At 39.2% G+C, this 20,204-nt stretch overlaps 2 protein-coding genes across 6 annotated transcripts in view; both read right to left on the minus strand.

Annotated features, from left to right (window-relative positions):
* GUCY1B1 (guanylate cyclase 1 soluble subunit beta 1) overlaps positions 1-5,278 on the minus strand; it is a 45,703-nt gene extending 40,425 nt beyond the window's left edge. The window contains exons 1-2 of one of the 2 annotated variants that reach the window (XM_068137216.1): positions 5,193-5,278; positions 4,836-4,909 (exon numbers count right to left, since the gene is read on the minus strand). In XM_068137216.1, the coding sequence (XP_067993317.1) occupies positions 4,836-4,909; positions 5,193-5,195 (77 nt within the window). In that variant the 5' untranslated portion in view covers positions 5,196-5,278. The remainder of the gene's footprint in view (positions 1-4,835; positions 4,910-5,192) is intronic. The other variant, XM_068137217.1, reaches the window with a different exon arrangement.
* A 5,226-nt stretch (positions 5,279-10,504) lies between these two features.
* The window catches only part of GUCY1A1 (guanylate cyclase 1 soluble subunit alpha 1), a 35,097-nt gene continuing 25,397 nt past the window's right edge, over positions 10,505-20,204 (minus strand). For all 4 annotated transcript variants that reach the window (XM_068137219.1, XM_068137218.1, XM_068137221.1 and 1 more), the window contains 3 exons: positions 19,591-19,734; positions 17,578-17,732; positions 10,505-13,639 (listed from right to left, as the gene is read on the minus strand). In XM_068137219.1, the coding sequence (XP_067993320.1) occupies positions 13,438-13,639; positions 17,578-17,732; positions 19,591-19,734 (501 nt within the window). In that variant the 3' untranslated portion in view covers positions 10,505-13,437. The remainder of the gene's footprint in view (positions 13,640-17,577; positions 17,733-19,590; positions 19,735-20,204) is intronic.

The following is a 20,204-nucleotide window of genomic DNA, read 5'->3' on the forward strand; positions in this document are numbered from 1 at the left end:
TCACAGAAACAGAAGATGAAGACTAGAGTTGGCTGGCTGTGCCATTTAATTTCCCAAATCCAGATCTTTCACATACTTCTGTGAGAAAAACGCTAATTTAAATGCATTTCTTCATATGGTATTCAAGTTCTCACTCCTCTTCTTGGCAATATATTTGAAAGTGTCACAGTTTGAGCACCTAACCTGGCCTAAATTTAGACTTAGGAGCCCATGGGAAAACCCTGTATTCACTTAATCCATCACAGAGGGATATGGTTGGGAAACAGAGGATAAATTATTTTGTATATATTCCCTGAGAGTGACATTGTTTTATCTCCCACATACTGTCCTACAGCTGTTGTTAATGCTTTTTACACAACTAAACCTTTAGGGCTGTTGACTAAAGTGGTCAGAATTTCACATATATTGGCTATTCAGCTCAGCCAGATGTAACATCTCTTACAGAAGAGCTCAGATTTTATCATAATAGAACCCTTTCTAAAAATATGTGCCACACACCTGCTTAAATATGTCCACCTCAAAAAGCATACCAGAGAAAGAAGAGCTTCAGAAGAGCTTCACAAGCTTTGGATTATTTTTTTTCTTTTTTTTTTTCACATGGGCATCTCTGTTTTGTTTTGTGTATATACATAGGCAGTAATTCCACCACACTATTTACTATCACATTCAAACACTACCATACCACTCAGCAGTACAAACTTGGCCTCGATCAGACATGCACTCAACTGCATGTATGTGAGAACAGTCAGGCCTAACAATTTTTAGTTTATGTTAACTAGTGTTTATGTTGGCTGCAGAGGAATTGGAGATATCTAATGCCAAAAGAATCTTGAGAACCATCTTTTCAAGACATTTCAGTTGTGACCACACAATCTGAAATAGCCTTCTGGATGCAACGATGACAAAATAAGGGATTTGAGAGAGGTTTTCTGTTAAGCAGGAAAGGGGCAAATCACAAGTGTCTTCTCAGCAAAAATTGTTAACAGCTCTAAGTAAGATTTTATTTACTAATAACTCTTTGCAGAACCAGTGGAGTTCTGATCAAAGAAGCATGTCTCCATGTATACCAGGTCCTAAGTCCCTCCTTCCCAGGACTCAGGAAATGAATTACAATGAGAAGTGTATATGCATCTTACCACTGGCAGTAAGTAAAATAAATGATTATGCTGAGTTGTCTTCACTTTGTGCTAAGAAAAATCTACTACTGCAGACTTCAGCAACTGCAGACAGACCTTCCCAAGTGTCATTCATTCCAACTTTTTTCATCCAGCTTCACTAAATCTCAATAACGCTTCTAGGGCTTCAGCACAAAAAAAAAAACCCAAACAAACTTGTCCCCATGCTCAAATTCTCAATTGTATGAGGAGCAGTCAAGAGAAAACCTATAGGGGAAAGAAAAGATTCTTTGTAGTTAAAAATATTAATAAAGGCTCCATAAATCAAAATTACCTCTCTTGTTTTGAATTCAACCCATTTGGGATCAAGAACGTTGATTCACAAATAGATGCCTTTGAATTGTTTTGAGTTTTAAGTGCATTATTTCTAGTTCTTTAACAAAACCAAGTCACATTTCTATTAAGCCAACAAATCCGGTAAAATTGCAGAGTATGTGCTACTATTTTTCCATGAGATTAGTGCCTCATTGCCAAGGCTGCCTGATGTACCTAAAAACTAAAAGGCTGTTATTTATCTATGCTCTCTTTTAAGCATGGACGAAAATACATGAAGTCTAACTATCCCAAGAATTCCTCCGGGACAGTCAAAACCAAAATCCGCATGTCTTTTTCATCTAGACCGCCGTCTGACAAGGATGTGGAAAAATTAATTAAATTGCAGAAATGGAGACCTGAAATCATCACTGTGACTCAATCAACAGCAAAAAATGGCAACAACCACCAGTCTCATAAAAGCATCAACTATCTGCCCTCCTAACTTCTGTATTTAAAAACTTTGTTCAATGTCACTTTTGCCTGAAGAAGCAACAGAAGTCAAGAGTTTTTCTGCTTCCGATGGAGCATACCCTTTCGATTCAGTATTTAACATTTCTGAATGGACTTTTTTGAAGAACAAAATGTTTTCTTCAGTTTACTCAGTTCTGTATTTTCTTTTCACTTCTAACAAGCATAAATTCACCCCAAAGCATTTGAGAATCACTCAGCAATCACAACCCACCACTGCAATGCTGATTCACAGCTTCTGCAGTGACTTGAGGGAGGACAAAGTAGCAGTATGTGATCAGATCAACATTTAAAAAAAGCTTAGATGCCAAATTTTGATCTGAACTACCCAAAGGCCTTTTTGCTTCACAGAAATGCTCAAGTTGTTGCAAATTCAACCACATTAACAGTGCAAAGTTCATCCTTTTTCTTTTTTTTTAACATCCAAAGACTGTTGACTTCAACAATTGCTACTCCAAGCCAATCATCAGTGATTCACCTTATTCAACTCAGCAGCCACAACTCTGGTCTGTATCTTCCCATTGTTTTTTACATGATTAACAGTTCTTACAAAGCCTTCACAAGAAATCTTTCTTTGCTTACCTAAGTTAAAATATCTAACCTCTTCCACAACATCTCTGTAAGTGCCTAAAACAACAAGCATTTAGTGGGTATCAGCTGATCTTGTACCATCCCCCTAACCAGCACCACTATAATGTGTTCCAGTGATATATACAGGAGTTTGATTTCTGGTTTCTAAACTGTAGGATACACTACTTTTTAAGATAAATCCAGCTGAACAAATACTCTGTTGGAGCTCTGGCAGCTGTTGCACATTGGCTCTTTCTTGCTGATCATACTCCATTCTTCTGTTTGGGTAGGGTTGTGGTACAGTTTCCTTACAGAAAGCCATCTCCTCTGTGAGTTAATAGCAGAACCTATCTGTTGGGCTACTACAATACAGAAATGTTTCCCAGCTGAAAAGCAGAAGCAGAATGTAGTAGCTTCCTGAATTTTCATAACTGACCTTAGCAAAATAGTTACTATCTTTTAATTAAATTTCTCCAATGAGAAAATTAATGTTAATGTGAAATGTGAAATACTTCTCATAGGCCTGGTGTACGTACAATCTTCAGAGGCACTATGCATCAGGAATTATGGCCAGGATCTGACAGTCTGCAGCATGATCTAGTAAAAGATGAAACTCTGTATTCTCAGATGGATTAACATCAAATACAAATTCTGTTCAGTGGGTAATCTGGACAATTGTGGAAAACAACACTCAAAGGCATCTTGGTAAGGGGTGGGTGGCACGCCAGGAAAGAGTGAACATTCTCAATTATATTGCAAACGTATTTTATTCTAGTTTTAATGGAAAATTATGTATGAATCACTGGTTTTTTTAAATTTAGTCTCTTCATTTACATGTGTCATATAAACCCAGTACCAAACTATAAGAATTCAAAATAGATTAGCGTGTTTAGATAAGGTATGTAAGAAAAATAAACAACTAGTTCGCTTAGCTTACAGAACAAAACTGTGTGGCATGCACTGAACAGTCATCTAAGTAATCCACAAAACTGCATTTGCAAAGATGATTCGTAGAGTAACTGCCAAGGATCACTGGAACAGTGAATGTCTGCTGAACCAGAACTGTGAACTCTCAATCTGTGGTGATTTTAAGGACCCAAGTTGACAAAAGTCATAGGTGAGCCCTAATGTCAATGCCAGTCCTGGTTGGCCTTCAGAGGTCCCTTCCAACCAACATTAATATGATTCTGTGATTTCACAGTACTGTTAAAGACTGCCACATTCTTAATGAATGGATTAATGAAACAAAGCGTCACGGTCACAAAATTTTTATACTCAAGAGCAGACCTTTAACTAAATATATTAGGACAACAGCTATTGACATATTAAAATAGTCCCAAAATAAATGGGAGAGAGAAGTACGTAAGACATCCTGTTGAAATAAGACTACTTTCTCCAAGTTGGATGATGTCTTTCTCCCTTAAAGCATACGGTATCAAGACAATACATTAAATCCATTCTTCTAACTACATAGTTACCTGAAGCCTTACAAAGCAAGCTTACAACCTTGTAAACATTTATATCTTTTTTAAAATATTGTTTGTAGGTTTTCCCACATTTATGGTAAAGAGAATTTTGTTTGCACTACCCATTTCAAACTTTTTGTGCAACCTCACCATTCATCAAAACTTTGAAGTGAAGACGGTCATCTCTTTGGAGAAATGCATTACTGCCTAACAAGAAAGGGCTGGACATAAGAATCAAGGTTCAGGAGAAGGCAAAGATGATTCTTATGTGTATTTCTCTACATCAGTGACTTTCTTTTAATCCCAATCTGAGCATATTATTAAAATCTCACCACAGTTTTAGAGTTTACTACTTTAAAAATGCATTCTAGCTCCTTCAGGAAAGCAAAAAGATGTAACTGCTGGACGGTTCATCTGGTGGTCTGGCTCAAGGAAGGGCTTCTGTGGTTTCTGGAACGTTTTGCCTGCGTGTTACTGCTGCCATCTACTTCGTACAATCGAGGGAGCAGCAGGGGTCAATGCCATCTCCGCCGCGGCTCCTGGAGATCAGCAAGAGGCCACAAGGCACGTCTTTGCGGCGTTAAGAAAGGGACGAACCCCGTTAAGAACGGTGCCGGTCTTGTCACGGATGACAGCCACCTCCTGGGCACCGCTGCCAGACCACGGAGGTTTACACAGACCCGCCAGTACCGGAGAGCCGCGCGAGTGGCAAACGCCGCAACTACGCGCCGTGCCCGCCATGCCCGGTACCAGCCGGGCAGACAGCGGCCCCAGCCCCCGGGCCGGGGCCGGCCCCCGTGACGGGGCGGAGGGACACGCAGACGCACGCACACGCACTTACTTGATGTCCTCCCAGACGGCGGGGCCGTAGTTGCGGATGACGAGCAGCTCCAGGGCGTGATTGACGAAGCCGTACTGGGGAGCAGAGCGAGGCGGCGGCACGGTCAGGCACTGAGAGAGCCCCTTCCACCGGTCCGCAGCATCACACCCCATCCCTGTGCCGGTCACCCCGGAAGGAAGCAACCTCCCAAACATCACCACCATCCCCATCTCCCCCTCAACACAAAGGGCTGGGCCCGGCTACCCTCACGGTTCGCTCTTCCCAAACCCCTTCCCTCCCATCATGGGCCCGACCAGACCAGACATCCTCCGTCAGCCTCAGTCTCCCGGGCAGAGAAGATAGCCCGGCGGAGCTCACCATGGTGCCGTCGCCGCCGCCGCCGCCGCCGCCGCGGAGCAGAAGATCGGTCCCAATAGCCTCACCACCTCCCCGGCCGCCACCGCCCCGAGTGGCACCCGCCAATAGCCAATGGCGAGAGCGGCCGCTACTCTAATATCCAATGGCAGGCGCGGCTTCTGTGCTGTCGTGCAATCAGAGGCGGAGGCGGGACTGCGAGTGGTAGGGAACACGGCGGTGCGGCAGGGGCTGCGTGCGTGGGAGCGGCGGGAGTAGGGGGAGTTGGCTGCGCTGGAAGCGGAAAGGGTCTGCGTCTTAGCCTCTTACTTCTCCTTAGGTGCTGCAGTAGCGGTGTTTGCTGTCGTTCTAAGCCGCGTGTGGGGGAGAGAAAAAGAGGGGCAGGCCTAGGAAATGATTGCATCGCTCACATTCATTCACCCCCATGCTCGCCTCCGCAGGGAACACTTGGGACGTCTGTCCTACAGTTTCCTTCGCATCAGAAAGTATTTTCCAAGTGCTTATCTCCAGCTAGAGTCGATGGGACTCGCCTGACACTGAGCCAGAAGATGGATCGAAAAGCCTGGCAGGTTCCTAGCAGTTTGGGTAGATGTGTGCAGGGCGGTAGCTGGTGAGCCGGGGACTGCTGACAACATGCCAAAACAAATTCAGATATGGCAGACAGATATCATCATACGTTATCAAGTACATGCCACAAAAAGAGAGCAGCACATTCAGTTTAGAGCCCTTTGTACCATCTAAAGACTTGGCCTCAGTGTATGAAAAATGCTAAGGAGACTACTGATTATTTGTTTTATTTTAAAGAATAAAAAATATATTCAAGAGATAGTAATATTATCTAGAAGGATTATGGGATGAATATTTTATGTGCTACTACTGTTGCAAACTGTTGCTACATGAAGTAGAGCCAGAGATGGTAATCAATCCGGATAGATTAATATCTTAGTATGGTGGTCCAAAGTAAGTTTAAATTTTGAACTGTTCATGTACATCATGAAAAGTGTTCTTTAAAATCAAAGATGTAGTATGTGTGTTGGAACTTCCATGTAAGTTACAACTGGCATACAAAATCTTTTGAAACCTCATCTATTACATGGTGAACTTTTGAATCTGTGTTAAGGTCTGTTAAAACTTCTAGTAAGTGAGAAAACAATTTATAGGTGGATAGTCATTAGAAATTTGTCAAAGTCATCTCAGTAGGCATTCCAAGAACAGTAGAGGCAAACCCTGCTTTTCTTTTATATACATAGGCATAGCAAAGAATTGTAGTCAATTTAACACATTCCAGATCTACTGGGGAAAATGATTCTAGGTTTTTTAAAGGATGACCAAGAGCAAAATTCTCAATATAATATGTTAAAAGTATGAAAATAAGATGCACATTTTGAAGGGTGTGTGTGTGTGTGTGTAATAGGAAAAAAAACCCAAACAAAAGAAAAAACACTACTGGTTTAAGATTTTTGAGTAGAAAACCAACTAAAAACTGAAGAGATGCAAATCTCTCAGAATCTCTTCAGTCTCCAGGAAACTGGCAACAGAGATGATGGAAGCTGTTGTAACCAGGCAAAAGGCTATATTTCCCTATAGCTGAGAAGTGGTCCACTTGCCACCAATTAACTGGGAGCTGAGTACATCATCTTACCATCTGATTTTCCTGTTTGTTAGGAAGAGAGTTTTGGGAAAAGGGGAAAACATTTTCTCCAATGGAAGTGTTGTTACACACCTTTTGTAATCTTTGTGTGCCCACTGGTGGTAGTGAATCTACACTACTGGAAGATCAAAGCCAACACCTGTGAATTGTGTCCACTTAATGTTGTACAGTCTTCCTACAGCTATAAAATAGTTTTAAATATACAAAAATGTCAAGGAAGTCCTGACAGCATGTCTGAGCAAGAATACAAGAAGACTGGATTGAGAATCAGTGTTAACATGTCCATTCTTCCTAAGTTTCAAGGGAATCCACTTGTCCAGTCTGTATATGGGGTAAACTCTTATGTTCCTGAAAATGATAGAAAGATTACATGAGATTCTTTTTAGATATGATTTTCAGAGAGTAAATTTGGCAAATTTGGGTACCTAAGTGACACTTTTCCAAAAGTGCTGGTATCCGCAAAGGTCAAAATTGCTTCAGATAGTTGTGACATTGCCTTTCTTCTGGTATGTTTCAGGCTTGGTAGGTTGCACTTGCAAGTTGTTCTTGCAGTTAGGGCATGGTAATACAAGGGGCAGTTCTAGCATCCAAGATGAGGTTTGTAAAATAGGAACTGAAAGCAACACAGGCAGAGTTAAAGCAGACAATGATTTAGTTTTCTAAAGTAGGGATCTCCTTTTAAAAGTTTGGAAAATGCTAGATTAAAGATGTGGTTTGCTGAGAGGGACCATCCTCCTTTCCAGCTGCCTGTTCAATCAAGACTATGTGGTAGGTCTTAGGCAAGATTTGATTTCAGTGGAAGGAAAGTCTTTAAGTCAACAAGATAAAGTATATGTTGGACTGCAGTCCTAACAGTGTCACGACTGTTAGATTACATGCATTATGCACATCACACAACCCTTTGGACTGCATCTGATGCACTTCTATGAAGTCTGCATCTTATTCACTATAGCAGGCAAACTCATTCCCATCTGGGACCCTCATGCACTAGGTAAAGCTCAATATCTGCTGTTCAGGTGCTTTTTGGTATTTGGGAGTAGGAGGATAGCTGTGATGGTATCCACAATGGGGGTGTGTCTGGGAGGGAATGTTGGTGTGAAAGGAGGTTCTTAGAAAGTGTTTCTACAACTGAAATCCTACATGGAACTTCTTCATTTTGTGTCCCAATGAAAATATTTCTCAGCTTCCTGCACTGACCATTAGAAAGCCAAGAGCTGCAGTCAGTGATTACAGGAGAAAACAGCTGTTGTACTTTTTAAAGTTGTGGCATAACCTAGTTTTCCTGACTTAAAATGCAGACCTCACCTGGAAATTCTTGTTGAGATCCACAAAAGCAGGAAGTTAGCATATGCTGTATCTTTTATGCTGTAGGAAAAGGCAGTTGCTGAGACAATAACTTTGGGAAGTCCACTAGCTGGCCAATAACATCTACATTCATTTCAGTATGCTTTGTTAATACACAAGCACTATAGAACAAAGTATTTTAATAAGTTCTGGGTTCTTTTACTTTGGACTTTGCTCTTACAATTTGTATGCAATCCTGAATAAAATGCTGCCTTATGTGGTATTGTTGGATTTCACTTACTGAAGATGGAATTATTTTACTGGCATCAAACTGAAGTATGAGTGTTTTCTAGTTATCCCTTTGAAATCATAATGGTTTGAGACCTGACATTTGCAATTGTCATAATACTGCTTCTCAGGTGTAGAAATATGCTCACTTCAGCAAGATTCACTTTATCTACTGTACCACTATGTACTATTTCACTATAATATTACATCCATTTTCCAATACTGGTTCTCACAACCTATAACTGAAACAACCCTCAGTATGTCAATGCTGTTCTGCAATTCCATAGCATGCACAGATTTTAGAAACTCTGTGGGCCCTGTTGTATTCTCCTCTAAGAGTGTAATCATAGCAATGCAGAGCAAACTATAATATATCCAAATCTCCCCTAACACCTTCTGCAATCAGTGGAAAGATGCCTCTTAATTTTTACAAACTCCTGGGAGCATGTTCAAAGCTCCTGGGAACATTTTTGTCCTCTCAGTATTTCTTTGTCAGATTTTGTTTGAGGTGAAAAAAATATTTGAAGATGGAAGTGTGTCTATGCCTTAATTTGCCTTTTAATATCCTTGGATGTTATTGCATTTGCTCCTTTAGTTTATTTCCCATTGCATGCTCTGCATTCAGGATAAACATGGCATTTGTTGGTGAAATGGCACAAGTATTTGAAACTTTATGCTGCTCAGAAAATGGGAAACTATTTCAGAACAGATCTTCAAAGGAGGCCTTTTAATGGGACTGCAAAGCAATGTGCTATTTTCCATTTATACTGGGAAACCACTGGCTCACTTTACTGTCAACATCAAAACTCTGCTGAAGCAGATGAGACACATGACTTTATAAGGTTTACTTTGTTTTGGATTCTTTCAGCATTTATTTGTTTGACTGACTCTCCAGCTAACTGCATATTTAACATTCAGATCCTACTGTTTGTGCCCAGGAGAGTACATATATTTAAACCTTTGCATCTGGATACAGTAGACATTCCAGAACCATTGATTGTCTCCTGCCTTTGTGCTTCAGTATCAAAGCAATGCTGAGTAACGCAAGACAGTGACTTACTCTCTCCCTTTGTACTGCAGAAAAGGACTGCCAGTAAAGTCATGCAAACAGGGCTGCTGGGGAATTAGGGGGAAAAAAAAGGAAAGGGCCTGTATCTGATTTTTTTCCTTCCTGTAAAGTTGTGAGCAGCCATACTATCAGTGATGTTTTTAGAGGTCTCTGAAGACTCTTGTGGCACAGATCTTGAAGATTTTTGAGGTAGAAAAAGGAAATCCTAGCTTTTATTTCAGAAACAGCAGCAAAGTGCAATTTGGTTCCTGTCATGGCCGACTTCTGATAAACTGGAGCAAGGTTTTGAAAGCAACACAGTCCCTTGTATGCTATATGGCAAATAGCCACAAAAAATTATTGCTGTTGCAGGAAACAAAACCTCCCCTTCCACTGCTTTTGCAGAACAATAAGTAGGCATAAAAAAATGGTAGCAGCTAAAGTGGCTTGCTGGGTTATAGGATGGGTGGGGTAGAAAAAGTCTTCTTGCCAAGATTCAAGAGAAATTTCTCTTAATTCTGATTGCTTTCAGCTGGAAGTACAGATTTTGCATCCTGTACTATCAGGTGTTCTACAGAGAATGCAGAAGAAAAGGATGGGAGAAATAAACTTGGTTTGAGAGAGGTCTGCATTCTTCCTTTGCACAATTTCACAGGAAAAAGTTGATCTGTCCCGAGGCTCTACTGTGTTCCAGTGCACACATCACTGTTTTGTCAGTTTCAGTGTTTGTTTGCTTTGGTTTTGCACAGTAGTTCAAAGAGAAAGAAAACATCAGCTTCACACTAATTGCACTTCCTCTGACACCAGCAATGAGAATTTTTTTCCAACATCTCCCTGAAATCTTGCCAGGTGTTGAGTGAATGAAGTAAAATTAGTTGAATTCTTTAGCTACAGCTTTCACTTTAGCCGTGTCACTGTTAAGATTCAAAGGACTCACTTTTCATTTATTTCAAGAGTCATTTACACCTCTTTGGAAAAGAAACTGCACTCTGATAAAAGTGTGCCTTCCATCATAGTGTAAATGTGAATATGTATCAGCCCCACAGAATCTTAATGAACTAATAAAATAAAAATTCACATAATAACAGAACTCCTTAATATAATACTAAGGCATTTCTAGTTATATAAACAGCATTGCAGTCTCTGAAGACTTTCGTGGTATCATACAACACAATACTGTACAAGACATCAGCTTAAAAACAGCTGGTTTATTTCCTCGCAAGATCTCCTGATACTACAGCAGCTAAACTGCCTTCTTTTTATCTCAACAATGTGCTTATTGGCTTTCTGACTCCTTTTTTTCTTTTTTTTTTTCCTCCCACTGGCTTTAATTCAAGTGAAAAGATTAGTTAAAAATAATTGTCCCTTATTAAGTACATATTCATTCAGCAAAACACTTAAACAGAGGAACAGCTTCAGTGAGATGTAAATCCTTCAGTGAGGCTTAAAGCTAAACATAGACTTGTGGGTCTTTTTGCAGAACAAGTCTGGACATTTTAAAGCACTTTCTTGGATCATTGTCTTAAATACTTCACTGAGAGTCATGCATATTGTTTCACATGTACGCATAAGCACCTGATCAGAATTCTCTTCTGAACTAAGGATGAAGTTTTTAACTTTTTGAACGAATGTTTTCAACTTTTCAGAAAAAAAACCCACAACTTAGTGAAATAAAAAGGAATTTTACAGAAATTCTATCCCAGCTGGTAACGTAGCCTAGGGCATGTTCAAAAATAGAGAGTAATATAAGTAATGTTGGAAGATTAATTTGATCTGTAATAATAACTTTGGCCTAGGGCACATTTTATTTTACAAAGATACACTTAGGAAGATGTCAGGAACTGCCATGAACATCTTACTGAATTACAGATTTATGTGAAGTCTGGCTTTGAGAATCCAGTCCACCAATACTCCTTCCCATTTGATAAATATGTAGAAAGAATTCTTTTTTATTTAAAAGCCTATTTGTTATTTAACATTCAGCAGATGAATGACAGGGATGGGTAGATTCCTAATGACTTCAGTCATTAGTGACTTAACATCATGAACGTAGTGAAGAATCAGTAGTCAAATACTCCCACATTTCTAAATCCAAGAGCACCCACGTGGGACTGCTACTAGCCTCTGGATATTTATGTCAGGAGAACAGAACTGTCCAACCAAAATAATGTAAAGATCAGTCACCAAGATTTGCATAGTTCTTGTTTCTTTGAAACACTGCTGTTAAAAGATGTTACAAATATGTGTATGTGTGTGTGTGTGTGTGTGTGTGCATATATATGATGCACGCAAGAGAGAGATGTGTGTACATGTACAATATACAGAAAGACTTTCAAGTTGCATTTTGTGTCACAAAATTATTTCTAAGCATCTTGGATGGATATAGGAGATCTCAGGCAATAGCAAGAACCAATGTTTCAAGTTTTGCTCAGATGCTGCTTACAGAAAATCTTAATTAAAATATGCTTTTTCGATGTTCTTAGTGCGAATCCCTTAGGTTTTTCTCAAGGCTCTGATGGTACATGTTCTGTTACAAAACAGCAGGATAAAACACTGTATCAAGTTTCAGAGTAAATCAGTCAAGTTCAGAAAATTAATAGAATGGCAGTTTAGCCCTTATGTAATGGTTCCCTGTAAATATTCAGAGATCAAAACCTGATTTTGTTTCAGGTAGCTTGGTATGTCAAAACCCAGGAGATCAAGAGATCAGAATAATAATTAAAATGTAATAATACAACTGGAAATATTTGTATGTGTGTAAGAAGTTCAGTTCTCCAGCCTGCAATTTGAAACAGACCACACAGCACAGCAAAATTTCTGTGCAGAATCCCAAACTCAGGGCTCATAACTATTCTGCCAGTTCTAGAGGCAGACCCTTGAGAGTTCTCCATTCATGTTCTACCATCCACAACTGAAAAGCTTGTACTGTGGTGATATCAATGCTTCATATATGTGTTCATATGTTTTAAAGCATTTCTCTTCACCTGTAGATTCCCCGGGCAACTATAAAGTGAGCATGCCGTAGGCATTCCAATATCATGTCATACCCACATCGCTGCCCTTGAGTAAGGATCATAGCTTTAAAGTGTTGTGCTTCTGTTCCATTTTAGACAGTCTGACTGGAATGTCCTTTCTAAGCAAACACTCCAAAACATCTTTTATTACACTTCTTTTAAAACATTTCAAAGAAAACATTTATTGCTCTTGTACATAATAGCAAGTGGATATTATTTTTGTAAAGTATTTTAAAAACGCCAAGAACTAAAATACTGTTTGATGATTACAGAGGCTTTAGTATGTGATAATACAGTGATTTAATCTATATTTGTTTTATACACAAAATAAAGTTCAAGAAACAGTAAGCGACAAACCCTGCTATGTGTATGTGTATTAGCTACAATCAGCAGCCTGATCCAAAAGATGCTGAGCACCCTCAACACATTAACTCCAGTCGGTGTTAGAAGATGGTCAGCAGCTTCTAGGATGGGGCCCAAACGATGCACTGGAAGGAGGATGTGATAGCAGTGACAATATTTTAGTGTATATTTTCGTATTGAATCACTAAGAAAATATTGTAATAGTCATCAATAAGCACCAGCTCACAACACCGAATGTGGCTGCATCACTTGCACATTACATTTCCTGACACACTGCATATATAATACATCTAGAATTCTCAGCACAGAGAGAACTGAGAGAGTTGTTACATAGTACTTAGAAATTACCACAGGGAAAACATAGATTTTAGTAGAATCTTCAACAGTGACATTGCAACATTATTTTAGTGACTATGTTCTTTATGCAAAGGAAAAATGAAAAGTAGTCAGTGACATACTTCCTGAAATTTTAATACTGGCTTTCAATTGTTATCAACCTAAAGTGCTTTCATGATTCAGATATTTTAAAATCTTTTTTTAATTTATACAAAAACATCTAAATATTTTAAAATGTATTCCATACACCTGTGAGTGTGCAATTTAGTCTATGCCTGTTTCCTCACCCAAAAAATTGGCATTGCCATCTCCCAAATCTCTCTTTTGAAACCAAGTCTGTGAATTTGTTCCTTGAATATAAGCATCCAGAAAATAGCAAATTCCAGGGATATCACTTGGAAAATTTGGTGGAAGCTCTTCTCTTGAGCGAGGTGTGAACACAAAACCTGGATATTCCTTTAACAACCTAGAACAAAAATTAATCATGTTGATTAAAAATTAATCGGTCACTGTTACTATAAGCACAGACATTCAGTAATTCTTCATGTACAGCAGAGCAGAATCCCATATAATAGTTATTAACTGACAATATAAAAAAATACTCTTTATTTGGTAACCTTGATGACCTTTTAACCTGTGCACCAGTGCAAAAAGGAGTATGGCCTTTGTCTGGTCAGTGTTTTGCATGTAGGTGCTGTTTGTTGTAAATAGTTTCAAAACTCATTTAGTACTGAAAGCTAGCTCAGATTTGCACATGAAACTGGCACCATAATTAATGTCTCAACTAATGAAATACTGAAAAGTTCATTAACTATTCTGATCTTACCTATTCTAATAATCTTGCTTTTTTGCTAACAGCGAATAGAAGCAATAGAATTGAAGATCCTCAGGGCAACTAGGAGGACGTATCCGAAGCTTACAACCCTGGACTTTAGGCATGCAGACTTTGATCACTTCAGGGATTGTGGGACAAAGCCCTAGAGGGAAGAGGGGCCCAGGACAGCTGATCAGTGTTCAAGGATCACCCCTCCCTGTGCCCAGGAGCAAAGTATAGCCACAGAGAGGAAAACAGGAAAGAATGCTAGGAAACCTAGCTGGATGAGCAAGGAGCTCCTGGACACGCTGGCACACAAAAAGAAACTCTACAAGGAGTAGAAGAAAGGACAGCTGGAATGGGGGCATATAAGGAAGCTGCCTGAGCAGCAAGAGACCTGGTTAGAAAAGCTAAAGCTCAGTTAGAATCTAGCCAGGGAGATCAAGGGGAACAGTAAAACTTTCTATGGGTATATATAAAAGAAGACTAGGGAAGTTGTGGGCCCCCTCAGAAAGGAAACAGGTAAACTGGTGACAAGTGATATTGAGAAGGCTGAGGTTCTCAATGACTTCTTTACCTCAATCTTCACTGGCAAGGGCTCCAGCCATGCTCCCAGAATAATGGAAGATAATGGCAGAGACTGGAAGAAGAAACTGCCCATAATGAGTGAAGATCAGGTTCGTGGTCATCTGAAGAACCTGAAAGTGTTCAAGTCCATGGGATCCAATGAGATACATCCATGGGTGCTGAGGGAACTGGTGGATAAGGTTGCTAAACCATTCTCTACTATATCCCAAAAGCCATGGCAATCCAGGGAAGTCCCCACTGACTTGAAAAGGGGAAACATAACCCCCATTTTCAAAAAGAGAAAGAGGGATGACCCAGGGAACTATAGGCCAGTCAGTCTCACCTCTGTGCCCAGTAAGATCATGAAGCAGATCCTTCTGGAGGCACTGCTGAGGTAGAATAACAAAGAGGTGATTGGGTACAATCGACACGGCTTCACCAAGAGCAAATCCTGCCTGACAAACCTGGTGGCCTTCTATGACAAGGTCACAACTTTAATAGGTGAAGGCCAAGCCACTGGGTCAGAGCAATCCCAAGCACTGATATAGGCTAGGCAGCAAATGGCTTGAGAGCAGCCCTAAATTAAAGGACTTGGGGGTGCTGGTGGATAAGAAGCTCAACAAGAGCCACCAGTGTGCACTTGCAGCCCAGAAAGCCAATCACATGCTGGGCTGCATCAAGAGAAGTATAGCCAGCAGGTCAAGGGAGGCCATTCTTTCCCTCTACTTTGCTCTTGTGAGACCCCACCTGGAGTAATGCGTTTAGTTCTGGAGCCTGTATTACAAGAAGGATGTGAACATGCTGGAGCATGTCCAGAGAAGGGCCATGAGGATGATCAGAGGGCTGGAGCTCCTCTCCTATGAGGACAGACTGAAAGAGTTAGGGCTATTCAGTCTGGAGAAGAGAAGGCTCCAAGGAGACCTTATTGTGGCCTTCCAGTATCTTAAGGGGGCCTACAAGAAAGCTGGTGAGGGCTTTTTCAGGTGTCAGGTAATGATAGGACTAGGGGGAATGCAAAAAAAATAGAAATGGGTAGATTCAGATTGGATGTTAGGAAGAAGTTTTTCATCATGAGAGTGGTGAGACATGAACAGGTTGCCCAGGGAGGTGGTAGAAACCCCATCCCTGGGGGTTTTTAAGTTCAGGCTGGATGTGGCTCTGAGCAACCTGATCTAGTGTGAGGTGTCCCTGCGTATGGCAGCAGGGCTGGAACTAGATGATCCTGGAGGTCCCTTCCAACCCTAATAATTCTATGATTCTTTGAAAAAGATGCACTAAACCCAGTTATCTGAAACAGAGATTGCTAATCTGTTGGGATAAATAACGATGACTGGTATCCAAGCTTTCAAATAACTACTGCAGTATACACGAGCTGTGCAGGGTGCACAGCTTATCAATATATGTTCAGAATTGGTGTACCAATTAAAAAGAAAAAAAAGAATAAACAAAATGAAGGTTAACAAACCTTCAACAAAACCAACAAACACACCACAGCAAGAATAACAATAGTTGACCATTTAACCAAATTCCCTATTTTCTAGGCACTCAGAGAATTAATTATCTTCTTTTTTCAACATATACTGATTTCAGATATTCTTCTAAGATGAATACATAGTTGTGCAGAAACCCACTTATGCATAAGACACAGGCAAATCTTGTGTGGACAAAGTCTCTAATAGGCTTAAGAAAATACCATAGTCAGTTTTATTCAGAAGGATTTTCCCTATGGATATGGAAAAAAAATCACTGTTAGCCAGCACTGTTCTTGTAACATACATAAGCACTGGTGATGCTAATACTGTCTCTTTATTTGTTTAGAGTGCATGGAAAGGTTACTTTCTGTGCACCCCGATATCTGTGCTACCTTTATCTAAATACCTATATGAGATAATCTAAAGTTTAGCATTCTGTAAATCACACAGCAAATGCTGCAGGGGATGTCAGGATCCCATGCCAAACTCTCTGACATTGGACACAGAACCTTGCCAGAAGGCAGTATCAGATACATAGCAGTGGGCACAAGCTTAGTAGGAACTGTTTGTCCAGGCTACAGCAATGGCATATTTGCAGTTATTATACTCAACCAGCCATATTGCTTTGTGAGAGACTAGTGTCACTCCCTAGAGTTCATTCTTACACAACTTTTGGATACTCTGGAAGAAACAATAGTCTTTATCATCTCAGTAGCATAAAATTTAGACCTGGACTTGGAGTTCAGATGCAGACTGTTGTTACCATCAAATTCAAAGCAGATATTTATTATTTTAGGGACCTATTGTCCCTATAGGTGTCTGGCTCCAATAAGACACTTTTACTTGCCCATGAATATGTTGCAAGGTGATATTTAAGTACAAATAAACAGAATATAAAAGAGAGTATTAGGTTCAGACTGTATTTCCCACAGGACAGCCTGCTAGCTGCCTGCAAATCACATAGCCCACAATACTAAAAATATCTGATTTGAGTGAATAAATAGTACAGCCTAAGTTCCATACTAAAAGTTTTAAACTGGGTTGGGATCAAGACCTGTATAAACTAAACATTAGCATGCTTGATTCATTGTGACCTTTTCATTCATATCCCCTAACCAAAGGAGAATTGTTCCATTATGTTGTTATTTTCAAGGGCACCTGTAAAAAATTTGGCATCCAGTTCACACTGGAAAGTCACATAGCTCAAAGAGAAGCGACCTATATGAGGCAAGAGAAAAAACAATACAGCAAGAGGTACACAGATGCAGGGTAAGGAACAAAATTGGCCCAGACAGTCCATTTATTTAAAATGTAGCATCTGAAAAAATAAATATCTGCTGTTCTATTTCATTTTTTTCTTGCTGGTGCTAGTTGCATTCTAACTAAAAATAACCATGGTGCCTTCATGAGCAGTCAGATAAAAAGGAAAATAAACAGCAGTACTTCAGAGAAAAAAACAAACAACAAACCAAACCCAAAACCCACAACAAAGAACAGGGAGATAATGAGCTATTACAGTAACCACTTCATATGAAATGTGAAAGATCGTACCTGTAAGTTGTTGGGCTGACATTTATTTTCCTAGGTATGCTGCAAGATTCAAACTTATTGGCAAGAGTTACATTATTTCCAAAAAGGCAATAGCGAGGCATTTTAACCCCAACAACTCCAGCAAAGACAGATCCAGAATGAAGGCCAATACGCATCTTTAAATAAAAGACAGAAAACAGCATTATTAGGCAAAATTAAATGGTTATATTCAGTTATAGACATTCATCCTTTATTAAAAAATAAAAACAAAATTGAGTAACTATTGTAACTTGAATCAGTACTGTGTCCTTAAAATGTCTGTATTCTGATCATCACTGCCTGTGGAAACTAGGGAAGTTTACCTTGCCTTCCATTCATAGTAAGTAATTCTTACTATAAATAAACCTTGATAATCGAATTATAAAGCAGCTGAAACATTTTTGTTGTAACTCACACTCGGATTTTTGAGTTTTCCCTAGCTGGTGCTGCTTTTAGTGTTCCTTTTTTATATCTTTCTTTTTTGAGATGTGTTCATTTTCTTATGTGCATTATACATCTGTAGATGTGCTCTCTTCGGAATAGCACTCTGATACATGGCGTGATGTTGGGAAGCTTGCATGTCTACTCTGGGTGCTACTTTTTACATATCAAGAGAATGTCATATCATGAAGAAGTCACCATTTCTAATTTTGAGCAGAAAAGCAAAAAAAGCCTGCAACAAAAGCAAAATCCACTCACATAGCAAAGATGGCTGAAATATGCACACTGACAAACAAGTGTGATTTAAAGTAAGCCACTTCCAGTCATGCGTTTGACATCTGGTATATAAATTGACAGTGTGACATATCTCTTGCTTGCAAAACAGCCAATGCTTTTATGAAACATTTTATTAAAATAGAGGCATGCTTTCATTAAAACCAAAACTGTTCCATTTTTCTTCCAAGAAGCTTCAAGTAGGTAGTTATAATTTTTTTTTTTCTATTTTAAAATTACTTTAAAATACATAATAACGTTTCTCAATCAAAATTATAGAGGTAGCATTTGTGTGGAAATGATAAACACATTATAATATTGTCAAGATGCTTCCAGACCGTTTAAGCTTAATTTAATTTGATGTTGTGAAATACAAAAAGCACAACATTTATTTAAAATACAATACTGCTGTTCCCTCTCATAAATGCAGAGCCTGTAATCCTCTAATTACCATTTCCTTTGTCTTGAAATACAAATATCCCTTCACCTAACATCAAAGAAGCTGGAAGTTTTCTAAATGAATCAATAAACAGATAAATGTTAAAATGAACAAAAAAAAAGACAATAAACTGAGACACCCATATTAAAAATAACGGGACACCACTGAAGGGCATTTGAATTTAATAGAAGGTGCACATCATTTGTCATGCACAAAGGCCTTTCTGGGGTTTTTTTTCACAGTGAAAGGTAAACCTACACAAAAAGTTCAGTACATATATGTGTCCTCATTGAAAAGAAGCCACTGATGTAACTACCACTGAATCTAACAGTTACTTTGACAGCATTAACACCATCATCTTATGGTAGTGGTTCAGTATCAGACTGTAGAACAAGAACTGCAACTGAATCCTTTAAAGATGTGTGGATTACTGCACTGAGAACATGCCTTTGATGATTCATATATATACCTGCTACCTCAAAAGGCTTAGACATTATTTGATCTAATTTTGAGAGAGGATTATTCACCCAGTTAGAAAACAGTAACACAATATTCCATACCACTGATACTGAAACAAATCCTGCTGCATGTCAGCATGCACCTGCTGATTTCAATGCATTAAAGTCTTTTGGGTTGATTTTCAGATCTGTGTTTCATCTTTACCTCTTCACAAAACTCTCATTCACAGAACAAAAAAAGCCATTTTCTTCAGTGATACACAGTTGATTCCCCAATTTAGGTCTGAGTTAATGCAATGCTGTGAAACTTCCTTGAGACAAAAACCCCAGAAGCAACTAAAAAACACCCTCTTTAACCACCTAAAATACAATAAAATATATGACCTTGATAGGCTCTCCATGGGGAGACACCACCTCATCTGACAGTTCCATCATCTTCAGAGCCATCAATGCTATTTGAACAGCATGGGTTTCACTTTCTTTGTGTAAACCTCCAGCGACACAGTAGGCATCTCCAATAGTCTCAACCTAAAACAGGCACATTGTTCCTTACTGTTAGATTGTTTGACATGTTAAAGAATAGCCTGTGGCTTTCGTACAAATTCTACCTACATATTGACTCAGTCTTATTTGTTATGCTAAATTATTTAAGAGCTGGGCAAATCCTGCAGGATCATTCAAAAGGAAAAATTGCACAACGTGTATTTACTGCTGGGCATGATGCTAAAATACTTTTCCTTGCTTGCCTGCTTGCTGCCAGGCACACTTAGTTACATTAAACACCTATTTATTCCAGATTCATTGCACTGTCATTAAAATTAATGGGTTTCTCCCTTGGCTGTGTGAATGGCTGATTCTGTTGATTTTCTTCTGTGGTGTTTTTTTTAATTTTGGTTTGGGATTTGATTATTTTTGTTTGTTTTATTTTGTTTTGGGTTTATTATTTGTTTCTCTTCTGATTTATCTTAATATATCTTCCTCAGAATGAAGGTTTAGGG

Source organism: Melanerpes formicivorus, unplaced genomic scaffold (assembly GCF_026170545.1).
Source record: "Melanerpes formicivorus ecotype bairdi unplaced genomic scaffold, bMelFor1.0.p_v2 SCAF_4, whole genome shotgun sequence".
Taxonomy (NCBI): domain Eukaryota; kingdom Metazoa; phylum Chordata; class Aves; order Piciformes; family Picidae; genus Melanerpes; species Melanerpes formicivorus.